Source organism: Quercus lobata, chromosome 9, assembly GCF_001633185.2.
Source record: "Quercus lobata isolate SW786 chromosome 9, ValleyOak3.0 Primary Assembly, whole genome shotgun sequence".
Taxonomy (NCBI): Eukaryota; Viridiplantae; Streptophyta; class Magnoliopsida; order Fagales; family Fagaceae; genus Quercus; species Quercus lobata.
The window spans coordinates 21,308,819-21,335,829 of NC_044912.1; the positions used below are offsets into that span (position 1 = coordinate 21,308,819).

A 27,011-nucleotide genomic window follows, 5' to 3' on the forward strand; every position below is an offset into this window, starting at 1 on the left:
TTTTGTTGGTTGTCAATTTGGTAACTACTGTTTTTAAACATGTTTCAATGATATTATTATTGTCATTTACTAATAAAAAATGTTGGTGTAGCTAATAAAACATTTATTTATTAGCTTAATTATAATAAACAATTTTATGTAATCAACTTGGAAAATAAAAACCACATCAACTAAAAAAGATTTACTCAACAAAAAATAAAATTCCATTTTCTTGAGTCTTGATAACCAAACAGTATGAAAGCAATTTAAGATGAGATCAAATATAAAAAATATCAACCAATTATAAATTTTTCTTTCTTTACATTTTTCAACTTTTTTTTTATCTTTTTCTTCATATTTTTTTTTACCCTAACTTAATACTAAGCATGGAAAAAGAAAAGTAAAATATCCTCTTGTACTCATTTACTTCTATTATTAATTTTTTTTTAAATATTTATATTTTAAAAATGTACCCATTTTAATAAATGAAAGTGAGCGTAGACAAGAGGGAAAGGGTTTGCTAAAAAAAAAAAAAAAAGAGAACACACACACAGAGTCTCCTTCTCTTCCGTTAGAAGATGATGTCCCAAAGTAAAGAAGCACGACCACCGATGATCCTCCGACGTAGGACGAACAATCATCTCCCAGACGAAATCGTGTTGGAAATTCTAGCAAGGCTACCAGTGAAGTCAGTCCTAAGATTCAGGTGCGTTTGCAAATCCTGGTACTCTTACATCACCCACCCCAATTTCATCTCCACCCACCTTAATCACAATCATCATCATCATCATCATGATTATGTCATACACAGGCCCAAGAGTAAGAGTGTTTCATATCATCCTCCTTCTCGTTCTAACCTTCAAGTCTGTACGCTCGCTTTCGACCGAACCTTTGAAACCATATCCGAGTTTAGAATTCCCTTCACTTTTCAATCTGGGTATCCCCGTTTAGTGGGTTCTTGCAATGGCATATTATGTTTCACTGATTGTGTCACATCAAAGTCTAAAGATGTATACTTGTGGAACCCCAGTATTAGAAAATTTAAGAGGTTGCCAGATACTTGCTTGACCCAGTTGCGTACATTGGTGCTCGGATTTGGGTATGATTCCCAGAGTAATGACTACAAGGTTGTCAGGATTTCACAGACTCGTGTCAAAGATGTGCTTGCCCGTGAGGTTGAGGTCTACTCATTAAGTTCGGATTCATGGAAAAGAGTTGGACTTGGAATCTCGTGGACACCCAGTGCTTTTTCCTTCAGTTTTAATGGTATTTTGGCATTCCCATTTGTTAGTGGACATTTGCATTGGATGATAGAAATGACAGAAGAAGGAGGTGGGCAAGAGAGGCGTTTTACTTCTATGATTTTGTCATTTGATGTCAATAGTGAGAAATTCAAAGAGCTACCACTGCCTGACGATGAAGGAAGTTTTATTGTGACGAAATGTGTTACATCATTCAAGGGGAAACTGGCTTTGATTAAATTTGGATTTGGTGTACAACCACATAGCATGCTATGCTCCATTTGGGTGATGAAGGAATATGGTGTGCTTGATTCCTGGAATAAACTTTGTGTTCTACCAGTTGATGCTTTTATTGATTTCACTGGTTTCACCAACTATGGTATACTTCTAATTCAAAACATGCCCCGGCTGGTCTCCACTAACTGTGAATTAGAGAGGAAATATAAGTCTGTTTTAATTGACCCTGAAACTCTACATGAGAATGAGATTAGTATTCAAGTTAATTATCATTTAGATGTAGCTACTTACATGGAGAGCCTTGCTTTACTTGATGGCGCAAATGTGGTATTTCACTAAGAAGATGGTGCTATCTGGTATAAGAAGTGATGTCATTACAGGTATGGATGAATTGAAACCCCTCTTGCTTTTACTTATTGCACTAGGCATGGTAACATTGTTGAAACCATATTTTTTTCCCTGGACTATATTATCCTTTTGTGGTTGGGGCTGTTATATATTAGAATTTGATATTGTTTTTCAATGATTGTTGCGCTCAGTCAACAAATAAAACCGTAATTGGTCAACATAACCTTTTTTTGCTTGTGTGTCTCTGTTGTAGTGATAAAAAGAACTCAGTAGAGCTCGGCAGCTTTTTTTTTTCCCGCCAAAAAAGAAAAAAGAAAAAGAAATGACAAAAGAGATAAAGCGAAATTAAATAATAATAAAAAAGGAAAAAAAAGGAAGAAAATAAAAAAAGAAATGGTTTAGGAAACAAGGAGGCATTCCCATTGTTGTATCGCATTGCACGAAACACCCACTTACCTTGCAAGTGCAGTATTAAGATCAGGACTGACTTGAGTTTAGATGATTGCCTAGTTGCATGTCAGACTTAAATGCAAGGAAACTTCATTTGTTCTTCTGTTTTGCACATATGGAAAGGATTTTTTTTTAATAGAAATTTGAAGAGAATTTCTCTATTAGTTGTTGAGCATGAAACTAGCATAAGTGCTTTCTTTGTTCCCAACATCTATGTTATAATCCGGACTCCGTCTTGTGTCAGCATTTCAATGTATTGAAATTGCTGATTGCCTACGTATTGGTGTATCAAATGGCTTATTTCATAAGTTGTGCTGATTCCAAGAGTTTGCAACATTGTGATCTGTGAATGTTGCATTTACAGTTTGTTGTTACATGGATCACATGCCACAATGCATACTTTTAGCTGTTGGCAGGTGAAGCTTAGTTGGGGGGCTTGTTTTAAAATTAACTAATGGTTAATTTGAAAGAATCTTTTTAGCTTTGAACAATCCAAGTGTATAGAAGTACCTGGGGTCAAAAAGAGGGTCTTGGCTGTTCTTCTGGTTTGGAAATAGGAAAGAATCCTATTACATGCTTCATTCAGCTGCTCATCTGCATTCTTTACCACCACAGTTATGCAGGTTCGTTTTTCCCCAACTGCTGCATCACAATTAATCCTATGTTTGGATGGAGGGGTATGCACGGATCAGGGAGATCCCTGCATCTCTGTCCATCCCAAACATACATAAGTTTGACAGGTGCTCTTCAATTGTCATAGAAACTGTTGAAGCACAGTTAAATTTGGAAGCCTTTATATCATATGAATATGACTGTAGGCCTACTTAGCTGTTGTTGGTGGTGGTGTGCTTTTTTTTGGTAGCCTTTTCAGTTAAGGAAAAACAAAAAAAAAATGAAGAGCCCAGGTAAGTTGAAATACATTTCCAAATGTACACTAGGGCAGACAATTTTTAACAAGAATATTAGGTGCAAGAATCTTGTGGTTAAATCATCCTATTGATTCTCGCATAACAAAAAATCTGGGTGTGATCTCCCTGTCTCACTTGTTATATGGAAGGAAAAAAATAGGAGTTAAAAATAATATGTGAAATATATAAATGATAAAAGAAGACATTATCGAGTCATCCTCTTTACATGGCAAATACAGGAAAAAAAAAGATGAATAATGACTAGCTCATTTGGTTTGAAATAATTACCTCAAAGCTTCTCTCAATTCTTTTGTGCAGCCAACATTTTTGTTTGATGTCATTCTAACATGATTATGCATCATATATGCTCTTCCTTGGATTTTATCATTTATTTTGGCTCTTTGGAACATGTTGGTAGTTCACAATAAATTGATTTTAAAACAATTAGACAACTCAATCTCGGATCGAAAATAATTTTACTATTATGCTTATAACACAAAAGTTTCACTCACTAAACAACCAAGCTGGATTTCATGGTTTCCTCCCCTTATTGGCTATTGGAAATCATAAGTTGAATATAGATTGCAGCTCCAAAGAAATCCATGATTCTTTGGGAGCTAATGGTATTATAAGATTAATTAGGTTATCAGATTGTTGATTTCTTGATTTACATATTGGTGAACATGGTGGAGGTGATTAGCTGTGGAACTATACCATGAACAATACAAGTATGGATTAATGGGGTTTATTTCAATATCTTAATAGATTGATGATATAGAATAATTTGGTCTTACTATTAAAAAAATCTCTTCATCTAGTAATTGTAATGGTTTATTTACCTATTTATTTTTCTATTTAAAAGTAAGCTAGATAAAAGTGTGAGGTAGAAAGGTGTAACATTCTCCCTTAGAGAAAAAACATATGCTTTTTCCCCCAAATTTTTTTGGGGTCAATTTGGTACGTACCGTTTTCAAACATGTTTCAATGATATCATTACCGTCATTTCCATTAAAAAAAAAATGTTGATGTTGCTAATAAAATATTTACTCCCTCCGTCCCACTTTGTTTGTCCTGTTTGAAAAGTCAAATTTTTTAAGGGAACATCATTTATTGTCTTGTCTATCTTTTAAAAATGTATAAGTTTCCAAAACTATTCTTAAATAAATTTATCAAAAAATTGAATTAGTAAATTAATAGGGGTATAATAAGAATATTAGTAAATTAATGACTTTTATTTTTAGAAATAGGACAATATTTTGGGACATCCCAAAATGGAATAGAGGACAAACAAAGTGGGACGGAGGGAGTATTTGTTTGCTTAATTACAATAAACAATTTGATGTCATCAACTTGGAAAATAAAAACCACATCAACTAAAAAAGATTTACTCAACAAAAACTAAAATCTCTATTCTCATGAGTCTTGATAACCAAGCAGCATGAAAGCAACTTAAGATAAGATCAAATATATATATATATATATATAATCAACCAATTATAAAATTTCTTTCCTTTCCTTTTCAACCTCCTATCTTTTTCTTCACTCTTTTCTCTTTTTTCTTCTTTTTTGTTTACTTTTTTTATATAACAAAAAAAAAAAAAAAAAACAAAACAAAACAAAAAACAAAAAACTTGAAGTAGTAAAAGCATATTTTGGACGCTCACGAAGGTATTTGGGTGGTGGGCTCATTTGTTAGGGACATGACGTAAATCCAGAATTCTTAGATACAATTCATCATACTATCAGTCAATGGGTTTTTAGGGTGTCTAGTAGAATATTCTAGCCAAAAGCTGAGACTAAAGTTGTCAATTCCATTTTGATTGTCATTTCGGTTTATCCATTGAAACACAATATTTCAGTACTAGACTATTCTAGTGCATTATTTTGATGGTAAAGTTTTCAATTCCATTTTGATGGCCATTTCGGTTTATTCATTGAAATAAAATATTTTAGCACCGTTCTATTTAAGCACATTGTTTTGGGGTTAACACTAAAATTATGTATTATTTGAACATAATCAATATTTAAGCACATTGTTTTGGGGTTAACACTAAAATTATGTATTATTTGAACATAATCAATTTACATCTGATGTAATTCAAAGTAATATTACACCCCTAATAAGTTTTTATTGGATTAATATATGGAAAATTTTGTTGGATTATATGTTCACTATGTTCTTATCATGCATGTCAAATTTCTTGCTAATCAGATGTTATCTGGTATTCGATTTGTAAATTCATCTTTTATGCATAATTTTTTTTTAAAATTTGAACATTTAATAGATAAAATAATTAATATATTATCATAGAGTTTGTAAGAAGAAAATGTAATCCAACTATAAATTTTTCAAAATTTGCATTCAATTTAAAACATATAGTATAGCATTGTTAAAAGTTGTCAAGTATAACTTGAACTATATATACATAGACACACACACCTTAGACTTCATTGCATATTAACTTTCTAGGAATTGAATTTTAGGGTTGTTTTGGCGAACATAATAATAATAATAATAATTATTATTATTATTATTATTATTATTTGGAGAAAGAACACAATGGAATTATTATTTTTATTAATTTTATAAACTCAATGGAATTGAAAACATTAGTTAGGGCACAATTTCATTATTTTAAGGATTATTTTGGTCTCTAAACTTTATCAAAACTGTGCTTTTTATCTCGCAAATTTTATAAAAAAAATATTTTTTCGTCCTTAAATTTTGTAAATAATTTTTTTTTAATAGTTTAGAAACAAAAATAAGTTCAAAGACAGAAAAATAAAAATATTTTTGGAACAAAAGATGAACCAAAGAAAAACAAGTTTTTGGAAATGTATAGAGACAAAAATATTATTTTATAATAATATATATACTAAAAAAACCAAAAAAAAAAAAAAAAAAGATGCACAAAACCAAAGAGGTGTCTATTAACTTAAAACAAGCGTTGCTCTCTTTTTTTCTTTTCCGTTGAGAGACATGTCCCAAAGGAATCTCCCTGAAGAAATCGTGTTTGAAATCCTAGCAAGGTTACCAGTCAAATCCCTACTTAGATTCAGGTGTGTCTGTAATTCCTGGTACTCTTACATCACCATCCCCAATTTCATCTCCACCCACTTGCTGTGCCACAATCATGATGGTGGTTATGCCGTACACATGCCCAAGACTACTGTTATTTCTCCTTCTTTATGTCGTCCTCACAGTCAAATCTGTACGGCTGCTTCAGACCGCATGTTTGAAACTGTATCAGAGTTTAGAATTCACTTCACTTTTCAATTTGGATATCCCGATTTTGTGAGTTCATGTAATGGCATAATGTGTCTTGCTGATTATAGGCCGTTTAAGTTTAAGGATGTGTACTTGTGGAACCCCAGTATTAGAAAATTTAAGAGGTTGCTGGATACTTGCTTGACCCAGTTATGTCCTGTGAGACTAGGATTTGTGTATGATTCCCAGAATAATGACTACAAGTTTGTCAGGATTTCATGGGGTTGTCCCCAATTGATGCCTCCCCTTGAGGTTGAAGTGTACTCATTAAGTTCGGATTTGTACAAAAGAGTTGAACTTGGAATCTTGTGGAGACCCAGTGTTGTGGCCACAAATTTCATAGTACTTTGACACACCCATTTGTGAGTGGACATTTGCATTGGATGATAGAAATGATAGAAGGAGGTGGGCAAGAGAGGTGTTTTACTTCTATGATTTTGTGATTTGATGTCAATAGTGAGAGATTCAAAGTGATGAAGGAACTTATATCACGAAATGCGTTACATCATTCAAGGGGAAACTAGCTTCGCTTAAATTTGGAAGTGGTGTGCAACCACAGAGCATGCTATGCTCTATTTGGGTGATGACGGAGTATGGTGTGCTTGATTCCTGGGATAAACTTTGTGTTTTACCAATTGAAAATCTTGCTGATTTCATTGGTTTCACCAAGTATGGTTTAATTCTAATTCAAAAAAGGTCTCACCTGGTCTCTACCAACATTGAATTAGAGAGGAAACATAAGTTTGTTTTAATTGACCCTGAAGCTCCTCATGAAAAGGAGATTAGTAATAAAGTTGATTATTGTTTAAATGTAGCTGCATACATGGAGAACCTTGCTTTACTTGATGGAGCAAACGTGGGGATGGTGCTGTGTATAACAAGTGATGTCATCACAGGTATGGATGAATTGAAACCCTTGTCATGCTTTTTCTGGTTGCAGTAGGTGTGTTATTATTGATAAAACCGTAATTTTTGCTCCATATTTATATGATCCTTTTATGGTTGTGGCTGTTATATATTAGTTTTTGATATTGTTTTTGGTGACCTGAAGTATTTGATATCGTTTGTGATTGATTGTTGTACACATTGTGAACCAATAAAAATAATTAGCCAACATAACCTTGTTTGCTTGTGTTTCTGTGTTGTAATGCTAAAAAGAACTCATTTGAGTTATCCTACTCTTTTTTTTTGTTGATAATAAAAAAAGAATGGCGAAAGAGATAGAGGAGGAATACAAAGGAATAAAAAATGGTACTGGAAATGTTGTCTTCTTGGAGGGGGAGGTTTGGTGGAAGAAGTAGCAGGGGACTTGGAACGCAATCCCCTGGAGTCTCATGTGGTGTTTATGGATTGAAAGGAATGATCGTTGTTTTGACAAGTAGGAGTAAAGAGTGGCAAAGTTGAAATATTTATTGTTAAATTCTCTAGGTATACATTGATCATTTGTAGTAGTTTTTATTTCCTATTTTTCTAAAATCTTTCGTTTTTCAGTTTGTAGCTATGCTGCATGTACACTTCCTGTCATCCCATGTACTCAGGCAGTTACACTTACACTTATGCTATTTTTAATCAAGTATTTACTTATAATTTATATATATATATATATATATATATATATGAGACGAGAGGGAGAGAGAGAGAGAGAGAGAATAAGAGAAACTCATAGCTGATACCTATGCTGTGTCTTTGAGGAAACATAATTGGAATGAATGTAAGAGGTAAACTCATAAAGTTTGAGGTGGGGTGTGTTTGTCATATTTGCTTTTGGCTTTATCAATGGTGTGGGCCTGTGGGGAGGTGATCGTTCAGGGGGGCCTTTCTGAATTGCCCTAAATAAGGACACTTATGTGGCACACACACACTGTATGCGTTGGACTAATGGAGTTATTCATTGGGACATTCTCTTTACCAGATCAGTCCATGATTGGGAGATGGAGATTTTACAATATTTTCTTGGACTTTTCGCTAATCTCATAAAATTGTAAGGGCTAGGAATGACCAGATTTGTTGGATTTCTGCCAGGAGCAGTATTTTTGAAGTCCTACTGTAAGGTTCTCACTAAGGAAAATCTTCATAGAGCTTAAAATAAGAATCTCCATTATTTTTTCAAACTTGAAAAGAAAAATTAAATGTGAGTTGCTAAAATTTATTATATGAATTGGAACTTTTTTGCATCGCCCGTGTTACAACCATAATTGATAAATAATTAAATTGGTTGTGTACTAATAATATAATATGTAAAATAAGCCTATTAAAATAATATAAAATAAATAATAAAATGTTTGTTGCTGTATTTTTTTTTTCAGAAGGAAGATGAGTTCAAGGAAAAAGATGAAGACTGGGGGTAGAAATTAAATTTAAAATGTAGGAGAGCAGCACAATTGAAAAGAAAGAATTTTTGCTAGAGACAGAAGCAGAGCAGGAATGCATTGAAGAGGAAGTGGACTCAAAGATGGAAGGTGGTGAGAGCTTTAATAAGATGAATGGGGTATTTTCTACAGAAGACATTGACGATGGTGGAAGCCCACCATGAAAGCAGCAGAAACATCAGAAGGAGAAGCCTTTGCTCAGAAAGTTTGGAAGCCTACCCAAGAAGATGGTCACTAGCAACCATAAGTAGAGAAATAGACCTGTTTGGCTTAACTTGTTTCCTACTAGCAGGAAGGTATATATGGTATTAATTTGCACCTAAATGTGTTTGCTTTATTGTTTATGCTTCCTGAAAGCAGAATAGGCTAAAGAAGTGAAGAGGCTTGTATTATTTTTTTAGTTTTTCCTTCTATCACTTTTGTTTTTTTAATGTGATTTCTCATGTGGGACAGTATCTTGTATGTGATGGAAATTTTTTTTTTTTTTGCCTTCATTTTCATTTTGTGTTCGTTGCTCTGCTTATCTTAAATTTTATGAAAAAGAGTGGTAATGTCTATCAGTATTTTGTTGTGCTGCTTCCCGTTCTCTATTCTAAATGGATATGTTAGTTGTTGCAAAGGGCTGCAAAATTCTATCTTGATGTGCAGTAGTCTATTAAATGGATATATCACACATCACTGTCAATTGTTGTAGGGTTTAAACATCATTATTGCCTGGGAAAACTGTTTGCAAAGGGAACCACACAAGTTGATGTCTTTTGCTGGAATTGAATTTCATCTGATTTGGAAACAGTCTTATAACTCTAGCTAACTTTACCATTTCATGTTATTTTATGTTTCCAAGTTCTGATATGCCATGCATACCTTAAATCGTAGGGAAATAGCTGCCTCCATCTGCAACTGGTTAACATTATCACATGGTAGGGAACACCCACTTACCTTGCAAGTGAAATATTAAGATCAGGACTGACTTGAGTTTAGATGATAACCTAGTTGCGTGTCAGGCCCCAATGCAAGGAAACTTCATTTGTTCTTCTGTTTTGCACATATGGAAAGGATTTCTTTTAATAGAAATTTGAAGAGAATCTCTCTGTTAGTTGTTGAGCACGAAACTACCATAAATGCTTCCTTTGTTCCCAACTTGTAAGAGATAATCCTCGGACTTAGTCGTGTCAGCATTTCAATGTATTGAAATTGCTGATTGCTTATGTATTGGTGTATCAGACGGCTTATTTCATAAATTGTGGTGATTCCAAGAGCTTGCAACATTGTGAATGTTGCATTTACAGTTTGTTGTTACATGGATCAGATGCCTCAATGCATATTTGTAGCCGTTTGTTGTTACATGCCTCAATGCATTTACAGTTTGTTGTTACATGGATCAGATGCCTCAGTTTGTTGTTACATGGCAGGTGAAGTTTATTTGGGGGGCTTGTTTTAAAATTAACTAATGGTTAATATGAAAGAAGCTTTTTAGCTTTGAACAATCCCAAGTGTATAGAAGTACCTGGGGTCAAAATGAGGGTCTTGGCTGTTCTTCTGGTTTGGAAATAGGAAAGAATCCTATTACATGCTTCATTCAGCTGCTCATCTGCATTCTTTAACACCGCAGTTATGCAGGTTTGTTTTTCCTCAACTGGTGCATCACAATTAATCCTATGTTTGGATGGAGGGAGATCCCTGCTTATCCGTCCATCCCAAACATACATAAGTTTGACAGGTGCTCTTCAAACATTTGATTGTCTTAGAAATTGTTGAAGCACAATTAAATTTGGAAGCCTTTGTATCATATGAATATGGCTGTCGGCCTACTTGACTGTTGTTTGTGGTGGTGTTTTTAATATATTTCACATATTAAAAATAATATGTGAAATATATTAATGATAGAAGAGGACATTGTCGAGTCATCCTCTTTACTATTTTGCTCTTTACATTGTAAATAGGAAAAAAAAAAAAGAAAAAAGAAAAGATGAGTACTGACTAGTTTTTTTTTTTTTTTTGAGAAACGACTAGTTCATTTGAAATGAAATAAAAGCACATTTTTATCTGATATCATTCTAACATGATTATGCATCATATATGCTCTTCCTTGAATCTTATCATTTATTTTGGCTCTTTAGAACATTTGGGTAGTTCACAATAATTGATTTTCCAACAATTAGACAACTCAATCTCTGAACTCATTCTCGAAAAGAATTTTACTATTATGCTTATAACACAAAAGTTTCACTCGCTAAACAACCAAGCTAGATTTCATGGTTCCCTTACCTATTGGCTATTGGAAGTTGTAAGTTGAAAATAGATTGCAGCTCCAAAGAAAATTCATGATTCTTTGGGAGGTAATGGTATTATCAAATATTAATTAGGTTATTAGATTGTTGATTTCTTGATTAATATATGATGTCAAAACAATTTTTGTGGGATTAGTGGACACGGTGGATGTGATTTGCCGTGGAACAATTCCATGAACAATACAAGTGTGGATTAATGGGGTTTGTTTCAATATTCTTTTATTTTTCTATTTAAAAGTAAGCTAGATAAAAGTGTGAGGTGGAAAGGTTTACATTCTCCCTTAAATGGAGAAAAACATATGCTTTTTCACCTCAAATTAATTTCTTTTTAAAAAATTATGTCAATTTGGTACCTACCAACATGTTTCAATTATACCATTACCATTATCTACTAATAAAAAATGCTGGTGTAACTAATAAAATATTTATTTGTTAGCTTAATTTCAATAAACAATTTTATGTGCTTGGAAAATAAAAACCACATCAACTAAAAAAGATTTTCTAAAAAATAAAAACAAAAATCTCCATTCCCTTGAGTCTTGATAACCAAACAATATGAAAGAAATTCATGATGAGATCAGATATCAAAAAAATAAATCAATTATAAATTTTCTTTCCTTTCCTTTCCAACCTCCCTCTCTTTTTTCTTCACTCTTTTCTATTCTTCTTTATTTATTTATATTTATTTTTTATATAACCAAAAAAAAAAAAAAAAACCTATGTTAAGTACTAAAAGCATATTTAAGACATTTACGAGGATATCTGGGTGGTGAGCTCATTGGTTAGGACTTAGGAACATGAAGTAAATCCTGAATTCCTAAATACAATCAACCAAACTATCGGTCCATGTGGTTTTTAAAGTGTCTCATGGGTAAGGAGTTGAATAGACTAACCAAAAGTTGAGACTAAAGTTGTCAATTCCATTTTGATTGCCATTCCGACTTATCCATTGAAACAAAATATTTTGTTATTGGTTTATTCCACAATTTCCAACGCATTATTTTGAGGGTAAAGTTGTCAATTCTATTTTGATGGTCATTCTCTGTTTATCCATTGAAACAAAATATTTAAGCATGGGTCTATTCAAGTGCACTATTTCGAGGTTAACACTAAAAGTTATATATTAAAATATTATCAAATTACACATGATGTAACTCAAAATAATATTACACCCCTAATAGGTTTTTATTAGATTAATATATGGAAAATCCTGTTTAATTATATGTTCACTTTGTTTTTATCACGCATATCAAATTTCTTGCCAATTGGATGTTATTTGTTATTCGATTAGTAAACTCATCTTTTATGCATAATTTTTATTTTTATTTTTATTTTTTTTAATTTTAAAATTTAGTAGATAGAATAGTTATCAATCTTTGATCATCTTAATTTCACTATTATGGAGTTTATAAGAAAAAAAAATGTAATCCAACTATAGATTTTTCAAAATTTGCATTCAATCTAAAACATTAAGAAGTATAGCATTGCTAAAAGTTGTCAGGTATAACTTGAACTATATATCTATACCTAAGACCTCATTACATATTAACTTACAAGCAATTCAATTTTCTAGTCGTTTTGGTGAACAAAATTTTTATTATAAATTTTTTTTTTTTGGAGAAAGAACTCAATGGAATTATTTATTTATTAATTATAAAAATCCAATGGAATTGAAAACATTAGTTAGGGCACCATTCCATTATTTTAAGGGTTATTTTGGTACCTAAACTTCAACAAAATTTTGTTTTTCATCTTGAAAACATAATAGATATTGTACTGCCTATAAATACCCAAACTCTTAATGAATTAAAAAAATGTGCTAGGAACTTGGTGAAAATTGCACAACTTTTTATGCCATCACCAATTCGTTTCTAATAGATAAGAGGCCAAAACAATATCAATACCTAGCGCAAAAAAATTTAAACAAGAAAATTTGGAGTTAACTAGTGACTTAGAGACACCGTCTAATTTTCTTATAGAGAAAATTTTGAAGTCGCATCTCCCATTTCTCACTTATTTTAAGGGGGGGAAATTTTTATGCTCAACCATAGGATAAGGTGGGGGTGACTAGCATAGGATATTCAAAAGTCATTTTTGTCAAACCGAAAATTTTATAAGGTGTATATTAATGAGGATTTATTTTGATATATCAGTGGGGTGATAATATGGAATAATTTTGTTCTAATTATAAAAGAGCTTTTTTCTTTGTTTTTCTTCTTCTATTTTTATCTAGTAATTGTAGGCTATTTAATATAGATATTTTTATTATTTTATTTTATTTAAAACTAAATTAGATAAAAGTACAGTTGTACTTAGAAAAATGGTTAGGTAAAAAGGCTCTTCATCTAAGTAGTTATAACATCTAAGTAATTGTAAGGGTTTATTTGGTATAGATTATTTTTATTGATTTATTTTATCTAAAAATAAGCTAGATAAAAGAACAATTATACTTAAAAATTGTGAGGTAAAAAGGCATACCTTTTCTTGTAGATGATTTTTTTAAAGGAATTTATTTTTTTGAATTTGGTTAGAATTGCCTACTACTACTATCTGAATCCCTCCTTTCTCCTTCAACCACTAGGTAATAGACCATCTCAGTGGTCAATTCCTTTAGATGAAAGTAAACGTAGGCTTAAATATGAGATCAACCAGAACCCAAAAAAAAAAAATAATAAATCCTTTATTTTACTAAAAAAAATTACTTGAAGATTTATTAAAAAAAAAGCTAAAATCGAAAATTTTAAAAATCTAATCTCCATTATTTTTCTGTATTTTCTTGACAACCAAATAATAGGAAAACAATTTAAGATGAGATCAAAGCTTCAAAAAATTCAACCAATTATATATATTTCTTTCTTTTCCTTTTCAACTTCCTTTTATTTTTCTTTGCATTTTTTTCCCTTACACTAGTTAAGTACTCAAAGCATTATTTAAGGAAATAAAATTTTTTATTGGGTGTTTGATTGTACTCATTAAAGAGGAATTGAGTATATCTGAGAAATGACTTCCTTCAATTCATAAAAACTAATGTGTCACGCATGATACAGTAAACATTTAGTAAAATATGACACACATATAATACAGAAAACATATGAATGGGTACTGTGGGGCCCGAAATTTGCGGTCCCAGCCCACTTTGTATTAAGGGCCCAAAGCCCAAGCCGAGGAGCCGAGGAGCCCTACTGTCAAGGACGCGGAAAGGGAAACTCCTTGAAGGCCCAAGAATGTGGCCGAGGACGACTTTACGTCCAACATCCCACAGAAACGTCGGAAGAAAAGGACAAATTCAGCATAGGAACAGCACATGGGAGAAGGCTGCCATCACCTTAATGTGGGGCCCAGCGCCTGACAAACCCATACTTATATCCTGCTATCCAGCTTTCCCCAACCACTCTGACGTGAGGATTGATAAGACAAGTAACCACCCAGAACGAGGAGAAACGGACACGTGGGTGAAGAATGGGAAGGAAATACTAGTATAAAAGGGAGGCTCGGGGCATTGACAAAGGGGACGGAAAAAGAACCAGAAAAAGGAGAAGAAGGAACTCATAAAGAAGAAGGATGATAAGGACGAGACTCTCCTCGGACTAATTCCGAGGAGATAGATCCTCATACCGAATCCGCGTAAGGCTTAGCCATGCAGGCCAAACCCACCTTCATATGGGCTTCCATGAAAATCCTGACAAGACCGTTGCCCAACGACCAAGGTCTAGCCTTTTCCAAACCCACCTTCATATGGGCTTCCATGAAAATCCTGACAAGACCGTTGCCCAACGACCAAGGTCTAGCCTTTTCCAAACCCACTCTCTACAAATCATATTGTTTGGACCCTTTACACACAAGCCCAATGTCATCCCTGGGTTGTAAAAATCGTGTCCCTACAGGTACAATTCAATATTTTTTTAACAAAAGTATGTTTATAAAATTCAGAATTAAAATAATAAAAACACAAAAGGGTACTAGTATAAAAGAAAAAATTTAGGTATAATATCTTATATGCTGTTCTTTAAGTTTCTCATTTAAGATTAAGCTATGTGGCTATTTAACTAAAAAATTATCTTCTATTCTTAAAAAAAAAAAAATCTACATGACAAAATCTTAAAAAGAGAACATAAGAAACAACACCTAAATACTGTAGCTAAATCTTACTTAAACATTTATATTTCAAAATTTTGTATAGAAACATTTACCACATATTTTTTGAGATAAATACAATAATCCTTATTTGATTCATTCGATTTATTTATTAATAAAAAAAAAAAAAAAAAAACCACAAAACGCAGGAAAAAATTGCCAAACAGACTATTCTTGGAAAAAAATTAGACGCGTGGCACATTTTCAAAGTTATTTAGCAAGTTAGACCGTTTTTGAAAGTCGAGTTTGGCAAACTCGACTTTGGGCTGAAAAACAGACACTATAGTGGCGTTTTTTTAGTGGCTATAACAGCGTTTATAGAAAACGCCACTATAGGGAACCTATAGTGGCGTTTCTAACAAACGCCATTAAAAAAAACGTCACTATTGTGTATTTATTCCAGCCCAAAGTCGAGTTTGCCAAACTCGACTTTCAAAAACAGTCTAACTAACTAAATAAGTTTGAACGCGTGCTGTCCAGCTAAAATTTTTCAGAATTTTCACTTTTTGGCAAATTTTGCCCAAAACGCAGCTTGAACAGTAGATATTAAACCCAAAATTAGGGAAAAAATTGCCAAACAGACTATTTGTGGGAAAAAATTAGGCGTGTGGCATGTGTTCAAAGTTATTTAGCAAGTTAGACTGTTTTTGAAAGTCGAGTTTGGCAAACTCGACTTTGGGCTGAAAAACGAACACTATAATGGCGTTTTTTTAGTGGCTATAGCAGCGTTTATAGAAAACGCCACTATAGGTGGCCTATAGTGGCGTTTTTTCAAACGCCACTAAAAAAAACGCCACTATTGTGTCTGTATTCCAGCCCAAAGTCGAATTTGCCAAACTCGACTTTCAAAAACAGTCTAACTAACTAAATAAGTTTCAACGCGTGCTGTCCAGCTAAAATTTTTCAGAATTTTCACTGTTTGGCAAATTTTGCCCCAAAATTAGTGTTGCTTACTGTTTAAAACACACACTCTTCTGTTTCTCTTCTTCCGTTGGAAAATGTCCCAAAGGAAACAAGAACGAGGAACGATCCTGCGACGTAGGACGAAGCACGATGATGATCTCCCAGACGAAATCGTGTTGGACATTTTATCAAAGCTACCTGTGAAATCTCTCCTAAGATTCAGGTGCGTTTGCAAACCCTGGTACTCTTACATAGCCAACCCCAGTTTCATCATCAATCATCAGCAATCTCTTCCGTTAGAAATGTCCCAAAGGAAAGAAGCACGACCCCCGATGATCCTCCGACGTAGGACGAAGCATGATCTCCCAGAAGAAATCGTATTGGAAATCCTAGCAAGACTACCCGTCAAATCCCTATTAAGATTCAGGTGCGTTTGCAAAACCTGGTACTCTTACATCACCAGCCCCAATTTCATCTCCACCCACTTGCTGTGCTACAACAATCATGATGGTGGTTATGTCATACACATTCACAGTCAAATCTGTACGCTCGCTTCCGACCGCACGTTTGAAACCATATCCGAGGTTAGATTTCCCTTCACTTTTCAATCTAAGTATTCCGATTTGGTGGGTTCTTGTAATGGCATATTATGTATCACTGATTTTGTCACATCAAAGTCTAAAGATGTATACTTGTGGAACCCCAGTATTAGAAAATTTAAGAGGTTGCCCCTTACTTGCTTGAACCAGACCCAGGTGCTTAATGCGGCACACGGATTTGGGTATGATTCCCTGAATAATGACTACAAGGTTGTCAGGATTTCATGGAATCGTACCAAATGGATACCTCCCCCTGAGGTTGAGGTGTACTCGTTAAGTTCGGATTCATGGAAAAGAGTTGTACTTGAAATCTCCTGGAGACCCAATGTTATTTCCTACGGTTTAAATGGTATTTTGGCATTCCCATTTGTTAGTGGACATTTGCATTGGATGATAGAAATGATAGAAGAAGGAGGTGGGCAAGAGAGGCGTTGTACTTCTATGATTTTGTCATTTGATGTCAATAGTGAGAAATTCAAAGAGCTACCAGTGCCCGATGAAGGAGGTTGTATTGCGAAATGTCTTACGTCATACAAGGAAAAACTTGCTTTGGTTAAATTTGGACATGGTGCACAACCATTTAGCAGGCTATGCTCCATATGGGTGATGAGGGAGTACAGTGTGCTTGATTCCTGGAATAAACTTCATATTCTCTCAATTGAAAGTCTTACTAATTTCGTTGGTTTCACCAACTATGGTTTACTTCTAGTTCAAACAAGGTCTCGGCTGTTCTTTAGCAACAGTGAATTAAAGAGGAAACATAAGTCTGTTTTAATTGACCCTGAAACTCTACATGAGAAGGAGATTCAAGTTGATTATCGTTTAGATGTAGCTGCTTACATGGAAAACCTTGCTTTACTTGATGGAGCAAATGTGCTATCTTACTGAGAAGATGATGCTATGTGTATAACAACTGATGTCATCACAGGTATGGATGAATTGAAACTTTTGTCATGCACTTACTGGTTGCGGTAGACATGCTAGTATTGTTAAAACCATTATTTTGCACTGTTGATTTATATGATCCTTTTGTGGTTGTGGCTGTTATATATTAGTATTTGATAATGTTTGTGAATAATTGTTGCACAGATTGTGAACCAATAAAAATAATGGGCCAAAATAACCTTGTTTTGCTTGTGTGTTTCTCTGTTGTAGAGATAAAAAGAATTCATTAGAGCTATCTAACAATTTTTTTTTCTTAATAATAAAAAAAATAGAGGAAGAAGAAAGAGAAATAAAAAAGAAAAGAAAAGAAAAAAAGAAACGGTGCATGAAATGTTGTGTTCTTTGAGGGGGAGGTTTGGTGGGTCAAGAAGTGGGTGACTTGGAACATGATCCCCTGCTGTCTCATGTGTGTTTATGGAGAGAAAGGAATAGTTGTTGTTTTGACAGGTAGTAGTAAGTGGTGAAGTTGAAATATTTATTGTTAAATTCTCCAAGTCTACATTAATCATTTGTAGTAGTCTTTATTTCCTATTTTTCTAAAATCTTTCATTTTTCAGTTTGTAGCTACGCCCTATGTGTGTCTTCGTGGAAACATAATTGGAATGAATGTAAGAGGTTTTCTAAACTTATCAAGTTTGAGGTGGGTTTTTTTTTTTGGTAATTGCTTTTGGCTTGATCCATGGTGTGGGGAGGTCATCCTTAAGGGGACCTTTCTGGCACCATTTCGAATTGCCCTAAATAAGGACATTTATATAATGGAGCTATCATTGGGATGTTTTCTTTACCAGATCAGTCCATGATTGAGAGATGGAGATTTTACAATATTTTCTTGGCCTTCTTTATTCCCATAAAATTGGTAGTGCTAGGAATGACTAGATTTGTTGGATTCCTGCTAGGAGTAGTATTTTTGAAGTTAAGTCCTACTATAAGGCCCTCACTAACAAAAACCTTCATATAGCTTCAAATGAGAATCTGCATTATTTTTTCAAACTTGAAAAAGAAAAAAAAAAAATGTGAGTTGCTAAAATTTATTATCTGAATTGAAACATTTTCGCACATCACATGTGTGTTACAGCCATAATTGACAAATAAGTTGCTCTTTTAGAGTTTGATGTAGTCGGTGACAATGAGAGAACTTAGAAGAATCTGAAGAATTTGAAGAATTTGGGAATAGGGTGAAGGGAAAGCTGAAAAAGTGTGAGGAAGGTTGACTTGCGCAATTGCCTTGGTGGGATATTTCCAAGGGGTGGATTATGTGCCTTGCTCCATTGGCCCATCGCCAGATGCTGTTGTCCATAGTTGTTGTCAACTGCATAGTATGCAAGAGGGGATTTTTTGTGATTAGGGAGCCAAAAAATAAAAACCATTTTTACTCTCTCTCTCTCTCTCTCTCTCTCTCTCTGAAATAATTGTTAGGATAAGTAACTATATATATTTATTATAATTTTATAAATGTCTGATTAATTTAAATAATATATACAATTCTGTATGTGCTAGTCCTTAGTATATTTTGCTCACAATCAGTTTAAACCTGGAAAAAGAAGAAAAGGAAACCTATTAAAAGAAATTCAAAATAATATAAAATATAATAAATTTTATTAATTTTACTTATCAAAAAAATTTATTAATTTAAAATTTTTTAATATAATAATATAAATTTCAAATTAGTAATATTTGAAAAATATGGTAGGTTATTATAATATAGAATACATGATAAAAATTTTAAATTTCTAGAAACTCTTGGTTGTATAATAAAACATTATCCTATTATTTTATTATATAAAATAAACAATAAAATGATTTTTGTTGTATACTTTTCTGATGGATGAATTGAAATCCTTGTCATGACTCATGCTTTTACTTGAAGCAATAGGCATGTTAGGATTGTTAAAGCCATACTTGTGCCCCGGATTTATATGATCCTTTTATGGTTGTGGCTGTTATATTTTATATTTATTTTTGATATTTGTTTGTGGATGGTTGTTGCACACAGTGGACAAATAAAACCGTAATTGGCCAACATGACCTTTTTTGCTTGTGTGTCACTGTTGTAGTGGTAAAAAGAACTAAGTAATAGCTCTACAACTTAAAAAAAAAAAAAAGTAATGGCAGGAGAGATAGGGGGAGAATAAAATTGGTTGGGTTAGGGGATGACTGGATATGTTGAAAATGACAAAAATAATAAGCAACGGGATTTTTCATGCCTGTGCTCTACTAGCTGGCAGGTATATTTGGTATGATTGCACCTAAATGTGTTTGCTTCATTCTTTATGCTTCTAGAAAGCAGAATAGGTTAAAGAAATGAAGAGGCTTGTATTGTCTTTTTAGTTTTCCCATCTATCTCTTTTGTTTGTCTGCTTTTTTTTTTTTTTTTTTTTTTTTGCCTTCATTTTCAATGCGTTCATTGCCCTTCTTATCTGGATTTTAGGAGCGGTAATCTGAATTTGTGTCTTGATGTGCTGCCACCCATTGTCTATTTTAAATTGATATGTTAGTTGTTGGAGAGAGCTGCAAAATCTCATCTTGATGTGCAGTAGTCATTAAATGGATAAATCACATATCAATTATCACTGTTAATTATTGCAAAGTTTAAACATCATTACTGCATAGAGAATTGCTGTTTGCAAAGGGAATCACACAATTTGATTTCTTTTGCTGGAATTAAATTTCATCTGATATGGAAACAGTCTTATGAATCTAGCCCACCTTTGCCATTTTGTATTTGATTGAGATATGCCAAATTGCCAACTAATTTAGGAAGTGAATTTTAATGCTGCCAAGTTCTGATGTGCCATGCATTGGTTAAATCATAGGGAAATTGCCTCCATCTCCAATGGGTTAACATTATCAGATGGTAGGGAACACCCACTTACCTTGCAAGTGCAATATCTTAAGATCAGGACTGAGTTGACTTTAGATGGTAGCCTAGTTGCATGTCAGACTCAAAATGCAAGGAAAGATTTTTGTTTTTGTTTTTGTTTTGGGTAAGTCGGGAATTTTCTGTTTTGCACATATGGAAGGTTTTTTTTTTGAAATTTGAAGAGAATATCAGCATCAGTTGTTTAGCGTGAAACATGCATGAGTGCTTCCTTTGTTCCCAACATATATGAGATATTCCACACACTTTGTCTTGTGTCAGCCTTTACATGTATTGGAGTATCAGATGGCTTATTTCAGAAGTTGTGGTGAATCCAAGAGTTCTGCAACATTGCTAATGTTACGAAGACAGTTTTGTTTTTGGATTGAGTGTTACTGTGGCTTGCCATATAAGATATATACTGAGAGTAAGTGTTGTGGTAGCATATATATATCAAAATGACCCCAATGCTCTTTTGAACAAAAACAAAAAAAAGGTGACCCAATGCATACTTGTAGGTGCTGAGCATGGCCAATTGAACAATTTTTTTTTTTTTTTGAGAAAGAAAAGAACACACGCACAAGGGAAATGGAATGAAGTTTTAAGACAATCAGGTTCTGCTAATTCTGGCTATTACACATTCATCAATCAGCTCCCATACTTAAAAAAAACTATGCACATTCGTTTTTCTACAATTGCTGCATCACAATTAAGTTCAACAAATGTTCTTCAAACATTTAGCCATCATATAGAGGATTTGCTGAATGTTTTTCCTCCCAAAACCTTTCTAAAAGCCCTAATATGAATATCATATGATTGTATGCCTACTTGACATGTATTTTTCATTTGTTGAAAAACGGTTTCTAATATACACTTGTGCAAAAAATTTAAAACATGAAGATTTGGAGTTAAGAATCTTGTGGTTCAATGACACTCTCTAAATTACATTTCAAACCCTATAATTGAAGGTGAAACAAGTTAAAAACACAAAAAATCACCTTCATGAGATGTGTCAAATGCCAAATAAATTTGGCATTAGCAACAGGAACATTCCAACAATAGCATTGTACAGATAAGTATGTTATTAATATTTTAGATTATTTTATATTCAATTTGCTCTCTCTTAGATCCGTACAACCTCATTCTGCTAACCAGGATCTTGGAGGACCTTGGGATCTGATAATCAAAGTAGCTGGATTTAGGAAAAGGACACGAAGAATTGCCCTTGCCTATGAAGCCATCAATCTTCAAGGACTAGCCATTTTCTCTGGTGGTGCCAGTTGTGCAGCAGCAACTACTAGTGCAGCAACACAGGAAGCACTTGTGGAGGCAGCCTTAAAAGCTAAGAGTTTGGGATTCTTCAGAATTTTGTTTCTGTGCAGCAACAGTAGTATAGTTCAGGCTTGTAACTCAAAATGTTCTAATAGATGGCAGGAAAAGACTATGGTTGTAGATCTTATAGCTTTACAACAGCAGGGTCTTATCTGTAAAGCTCTTTGTGTTCCCAGAGCCATTTTGAGCTTGGTTTATTGTATAGCTGATCTGGCAGCCAATATTCCAAGACATCACAGCTGGATTCATCCAGATATTTTGTAACTGTTTCTGGGTTTTATTGGTATCAAAAAAAATTTGCTCTCTCTTGTGTGACGTTGGGACTTGGGAACCAAAAAGAAATAATAAAAAAGAAGAAGGAAAGAATAGAAAAAGAATATTTAAATAAAATGATAAAAGAATAGAAGATGTGATGTAAGGTGTATTGTAAAGTAACGTGTTAAAATAGATAAACTAACTTTTTGATGTGTCAAAATATCATTTTTTAAGAATGTCTGATGCTAATGCTTTTAATGAAGTTTCGGTTCAAAACAATGAAAAAAAAAACAAAAAATCTAGCTAGGTTGAAATTGATTTCCAAATGTAAACTAGGAAAAAAAAAATTTAAATAAGAAGATTTGGAGTTAAGAAATCCCTCCCGAAGACAATATTTTTGTCTAGTGTCATTCTAACATGATTATGAATCTTATATGCTCTTCCTTGACCCGCATCATTTATTTGGGCTCTTTTGGAACATTTTGGTGGTTTACAATAAATTGATTTTTTAACAATTAGGCAACTCAATCTTTCAACTCATTCTCGCAACTATCCATTATACTTGTGAATTTTACTATAATGCTTATAACGCAAAAGTTTCACTTACTAAAAAGCTAAGTTGGATTTTATGGTTCCCTCCCCCTATTGGCTATTTGAAGTCATAAGTTGAATATAAATGGTAGCTCCAAAGAAAACCATGATTCTTTGGGAGCTAATGGTATTTATTAGAGATTAATTAGGTTATTAGATTGTCGGTTTCTTGATTAACATAGGATGTCAAACCAACAATTTTTGTGGGATTGGTGGACATGGTGGAGGACTGGAGGTGATTAATCGTGGAACAAGACCATGAACAATACAAGTATGGATTAATGTGGTTTATTTCAATATCTTAATAGATTGAAGTTATGGAATAATTTGGTCTTATTTTAAAAAATAAAAATAAAAAACTCTTCAACTAGTAATTGTAATGGTTTATTTGGTATAGATTATTTTTATTGATTTTTTTTTTTTCTATTTATAAGTAGGCTAGATAAAAGTATAAGGTAGAAAGGTGTAGATTCTCCCTTAGGTGGGGGAAAAACATATGCTTAAATATTTTTTTCACGTCAATATATATATATATATATATTTTTTTTTTTTGCTTTTTTGGGTGTCAATTTGGGGGAAAATGGGCATTTGTCCCTACTTTACAAACTATGCAGCAAAATACTCTTGTTTTGAAACTATTTAGCAAAATGCCCATGTTTTTGAAACAAAATCGAGTTATGTGTAAAACTTTATATCCTTAAAATCAAGTTATATGAATATTTTTAAGTGGAACTTGACATTAGTAATGTTGAGTTTTGATGGTTCCTTGGAAATCAGTAGGTTGAAAGTCTCGGGCGTTGATGATCTTAGGGCTTGATCCTGAAAAAACAAATACTAAGTCAGAGGAGACTGGTGGAGAATGGCTAAAAGTCCTCTGATGATAAAGTCAGTGGATTTGTGATTCCAAGTAAAAAGGAAGTATTCTCTGGAAAAAAAGTCTGACCCCCTTACCTTTCGGTAGAAGAACCCTTATATAGTATTTGCTAGAGGTAGTTATCTCCTCAATCGTTGTAGAGTTCGGAGGATCCGCATATAACTTCCATAACTAACAAGGAAGTTATATCTTTTGGGGTTTGTCTTCCAAAACCGTTCATTGTGTGAGGAATTTGTAGTCTTGACAGGAAAACAAAAATAGCCCAAATATATTTAAGACGCTGTAAGCTCGTCCGACCAACTTTGTGGACAGACGAGATTACTCTAGACGGATAAACTGTATGCCTTCCTTCATTTCCTTAGGACGAGCCATATGGACGAGCGTAGGAGTTGGTGCATTTTATAACACCATCAGTTGCCCCCTTGTCCATATGGGTCGTTTAAAGGAATGTGTAGTTTGGCACTATTTCTTTGGATGTGTGTATTTAACATCCATAGTTGATTATGCCACGTGTCCTAATTTTACTGGTGACCAGTCTCGTCAATTTATTTCTTCGAGGGTAAGCCACTTGTCATATCTTGGTTGGTTGTGTCGTTTCAAATGCCTTGTTGGGCTGTCTATAAATAGTAGAATTCCTCCCCTACCCTTTCACACTTTCTGAAATTTCCTTCCTGACATTCCTTGTCTAGAGCCTCGTCTAGAAGCCCCTCTACGTCTTGAGTCCTCTTCCGTCTAGAGCCAGGTATTCTCCTTTTTCTCGTCTTTAGGTTTTAAGTTTCCAAAAAATGTCTGAGACGATTCTTTCTTCGTCTAGCAATAGTATAGAGAAAGATATAGACGACTATCATGACGATACCAGTTATAGTGGTTCTAGTGGTAGTAGTCATAGTACTGAGGGGAGTTCTACGGATGAGGGATACACTTCGGGTGCGCCTGGGTTCCCTATAGAAGTTATCCAGGAACAACTTAGAAAGGCTTCTGGTTCTCAAGTCGGTTCCTCGTCTAGTGTCCCTCCTTCTGATTCGATAGACGAGGTGGAGATCGTCTATAGTTGTGCAATAGGTGGTCATTCCAAAATAAGTGAACAGAGACTTAATAATCTAAAAATCTAGTATCAAATCCCCGACGCGTTTAACCCTAGGTTGCCCGTCTGTGGAGAATGGTGCTGTAACCCTCATTTTGGAATAGGCGTCTATGAGGCTTACTTCTTAGGTGGTCTTAGATTGCCATTAAACGCATTCGCTAGGGAGTTGTTAGTTAGACTAGGTTTAGGTGTATGTCAGTTTAATCCTAATGTGTGGAGATTAGTTATTTCCATGCAAATTTTGTGGAGGGAAGTGTTTGGTGGGGATTGTCCTCTTACTGTGGATGAGTTTCTTTACTGTTATAAGCCCTCCGAAATAAATCAATCCAATGGTTTTTACCAATTTACAGCTAGGGGTAATGATTGTAGGTTAATCAAATCCCTAGCTTCATCTGACAAGAATTGGAAGACAGAGTTTATCTTCATCTCTGGTTTTTTGGGCAGGGAACCCTGTGGACATTGGCAGGGATCCTTTTGCTCCTTACACTGGGGACTTAGGGAACCTTCGTCCTCAAGGTATGTCCCTCCCCTTTACTTTTCTCTCTTTATTTCATTTCCTGTTTGTACTTCTAACTTTTGTTTACCTATTGTTTTACAGTTGTTAAACGTCCGTCTTTAAGCAAGTTCTTCCGTAACTGCGTCCACAGGGCTCATCTACACGTCGATAGGAGTTTTCACTCTTTAGTCACCCTTCGACGTCTTGCCAAGTGGGGGCTTGGTCCTCAGCCGTCAGACGAGGCTATTGCTCACGAAGTTACTGTACGCAGAAGTAAGTTTCTACTTATTGGCTATTTGAATATGCTATGTTGCGTATTTCTAACTTATTTACCATTTTACTTATTGTTGCAACTATTACTTGTCTTAGGAATGTCAACAATGAAGGAAAACAAAGGAAAAAATGTTGTGGCTGAGGGGAGTCATCTTGAGGTTCAGCCTCAAACTCGTCCGTCGACTGGGGACAAGAGGAAAACCTTACCAAAGAACTTTGATTTGGGAAGCCTTCCCAGTCGTCAAGGCAAAAAGGCCAAACATGGGTCATCCCAAGTAGTGGCCACAAATTTAATAGTACTTTGACACACCCATTTGTGAGTGGACATTTGCATTGGATGATAGAAATGATAGAAGAAGGAGGTGGGCAAGAGAGGCATTTTACTTCTATGATTTTGTCATTTGATGTCAATAGTGAGAGATTCAAAGAGCTATCACTGGCTGATGAAGGAACTTATATCACGAAATGCATTACATCATTCAAGGGGAAACTGGCTTTGCTTAAATTTGGAAGTGGTGTGCAACCACAGAGCATGCTATGCTCTATTTGGGTGATGACGGAGTATGGTGTGCTTGATTCCTGGGATAAACTTTGTGTTTTACCAATTGAAAATCTTGCTGATTTCATTGGTTTCACCAAGTATGGTTTAATTCTAATTCAAAAAAGGTCTCGCCTGGTCTCTACCAACATTGAATTAGAGAGGAAACATAAGTTTGTTTTAATTGACCCTGAAGCTCTACACGAAAAGGAGATTAGTAATAAAGTTGATTATTGTTTAGATGTAGCTGCTTACATGGAGAACCTTGCTTTACTTGATGGAGCAAACGTGGTATCTTACTAAGAGGATGGTGCTGTGTATAACAAGTGATGTCATCACAGGTATGGATGAATTGAAACCCTTGTCATGCTTTTTCTGGTTGCAGTAGGTGTGTTATTATTGATAAAACCGTAATTTTTGCTACATATTTATATGATCCTTTTATGGTTGTGGCTGTTATATATTAGTATTTGATATTGTTTTTGGTGACCTGAAGTATTTGATATCGTTTGTGATTGATTGTTGTACACATTGTGAACCAATAAAAATAATTAGCCAACATAACCTTGTTTGCTTGTGTCTCTGTGTTGTAATGCTAAAAAGAACTCATTAGAGTTATCCTACTCTTTTTTTTTGTTAATAATAAAAAAAGAATGGCGAAAGAGATAGAGGAGGAATAAAAAACGGTACTGGAAATGTTGTCTTCTTGGAGGGGGAGGTTTGGTGGAAGAAGTAGCAGGGGACTTAGAACGCAATCCCCTGGAGTCTCATGTGGTGTTTATGGATTGAAAGGAATGGTCGTTGTTATGACAAGTAGGACTAAAGAGTGGCAAAGTTGAAATATTTATTGTTAAATTCTCTAGGTCTACATTAATCATTTGTAGTAGTTTTTATTTCCTATTTTTCTAAAATCTTTTGTTTTTCAGTTTTTAGCTATGCTGCATGTACGCTTCCTGTCATCCCATGTACTCAGGCAGTTACACTTATGCTACTTTTAATCAAGTATTTACTTATAATTTATATATATATATATGAGACA

The 27,011-nt window shown here is 34.0% G+C and overlaps 3 protein-coding genes across 10 annotated transcripts; all 3 read left to right on the top strand.

The window, feature by feature from the left end:
- Positions 1-507: 507 nt before the first annotated feature.
- LOC115960452 (F-box/kelch-repeat protein At3g23880-like) lies at positions 508-9,287 on the top strand. 3 transcript variants are annotated; one of them, XM_031079373.1, is made up of 4 exons: positions 508-685; positions 791-1,837; positions 7,247-7,327; positions 8,738-9,287. In XM_031079373.1, exons 1-2 carry the CDS (start codon positions 558-560, stop codon positions 1,794-1,796), a joined length of 1,134 nt encoding a protein of 377 aa, XP_030935233.1. In that variant the 5' UTR covers positions 508-557; the 3' UTR covers positions 1,797-1,837; positions 7,247-7,327; positions 8,738-9,287. The 3 variants fall into 3 exon arrangements, with proteins under 3 accessions (XP_030935233.1, XP_030935231.1, XP_030935232.1); XM_031079371.1 differs by having other exon boundaries at positions 508-1,837; XM_031079372.1 differs by lacking the exon at positions 7,247-7,327 and having other exon boundaries at positions 508-1,837.
- On the top strand, positions 6,144-6,782 carry LOC115961381 (F-box/kelch-repeat protein At3g23880-like). The gene has a single exon (XM_031080373.1). It carries the CDS (start codon positions 6,144-6,146, stop codon positions 6,780-6,782), a length of 639 nt encoding a protein of 212 aa, XP_030936233.1.
- A 6,892-nt stretch (positions 9,288-16,179) lies between the features above and the next one.
- LOC115960110 (F-box/kelch-repeat protein At3g23880-like) lies at positions 16,180-22,166 on the top strand. 6 transcript variants are annotated; one of them, XM_031078820.1, is made up of 3 exons: positions 16,180-16,712; positions 16,878-17,655; positions 21,685-22,166. In XM_031078820.1, exons 1-2 carry the CDS (start codon positions 16,224-16,226, stop codon positions 17,613-17,615), a joined length of 1,227 nt encoding a protein of 408 aa, XP_030934680.1. In that variant the 5' UTR covers positions 16,180-16,223; the 3' UTR covers positions 17,616-17,655; positions 21,685-22,166. The 6 variants fall into 6 exon arrangements, with proteins under 6 accessions (XP_030934680.1, XP_030934676.1, XP_030934675.1 ...); XM_031078816.1 differs by having other exon boundaries at positions 16,180-17,655; positions 21,657-22,166; XM_031078815.1 differs by having other exon boundaries at positions 16,180-17,655.
- The last annotated feature ends 4,845 nt before the right edge of the window (positions 22,167-27,011 follow it).

Bases quoted from the DNA above. Each gene is read 5' to 3' on its own strand.
- LOC115961381 (XM_031080373.1), top strand. From the start codon at position 6,144: ATGTCCCAAAGGAATCTCCCTGAAGAAATCGTGTTTGAAATCCTAGCA.
- LOC115960452 (XM_031079371.1), top strand. From the start codon at position 558: ATGATGTCCCAAAGTAAAGAAGCACGACCACCGATGATCCTCCGACGT.
- LOC115960110 (XM_031078816.1), top strand. From the start codon at position 16,224: ATGTCCCAAAGGAAACAAGAACGAGGAACGATCCTGCGACGTAGGACG.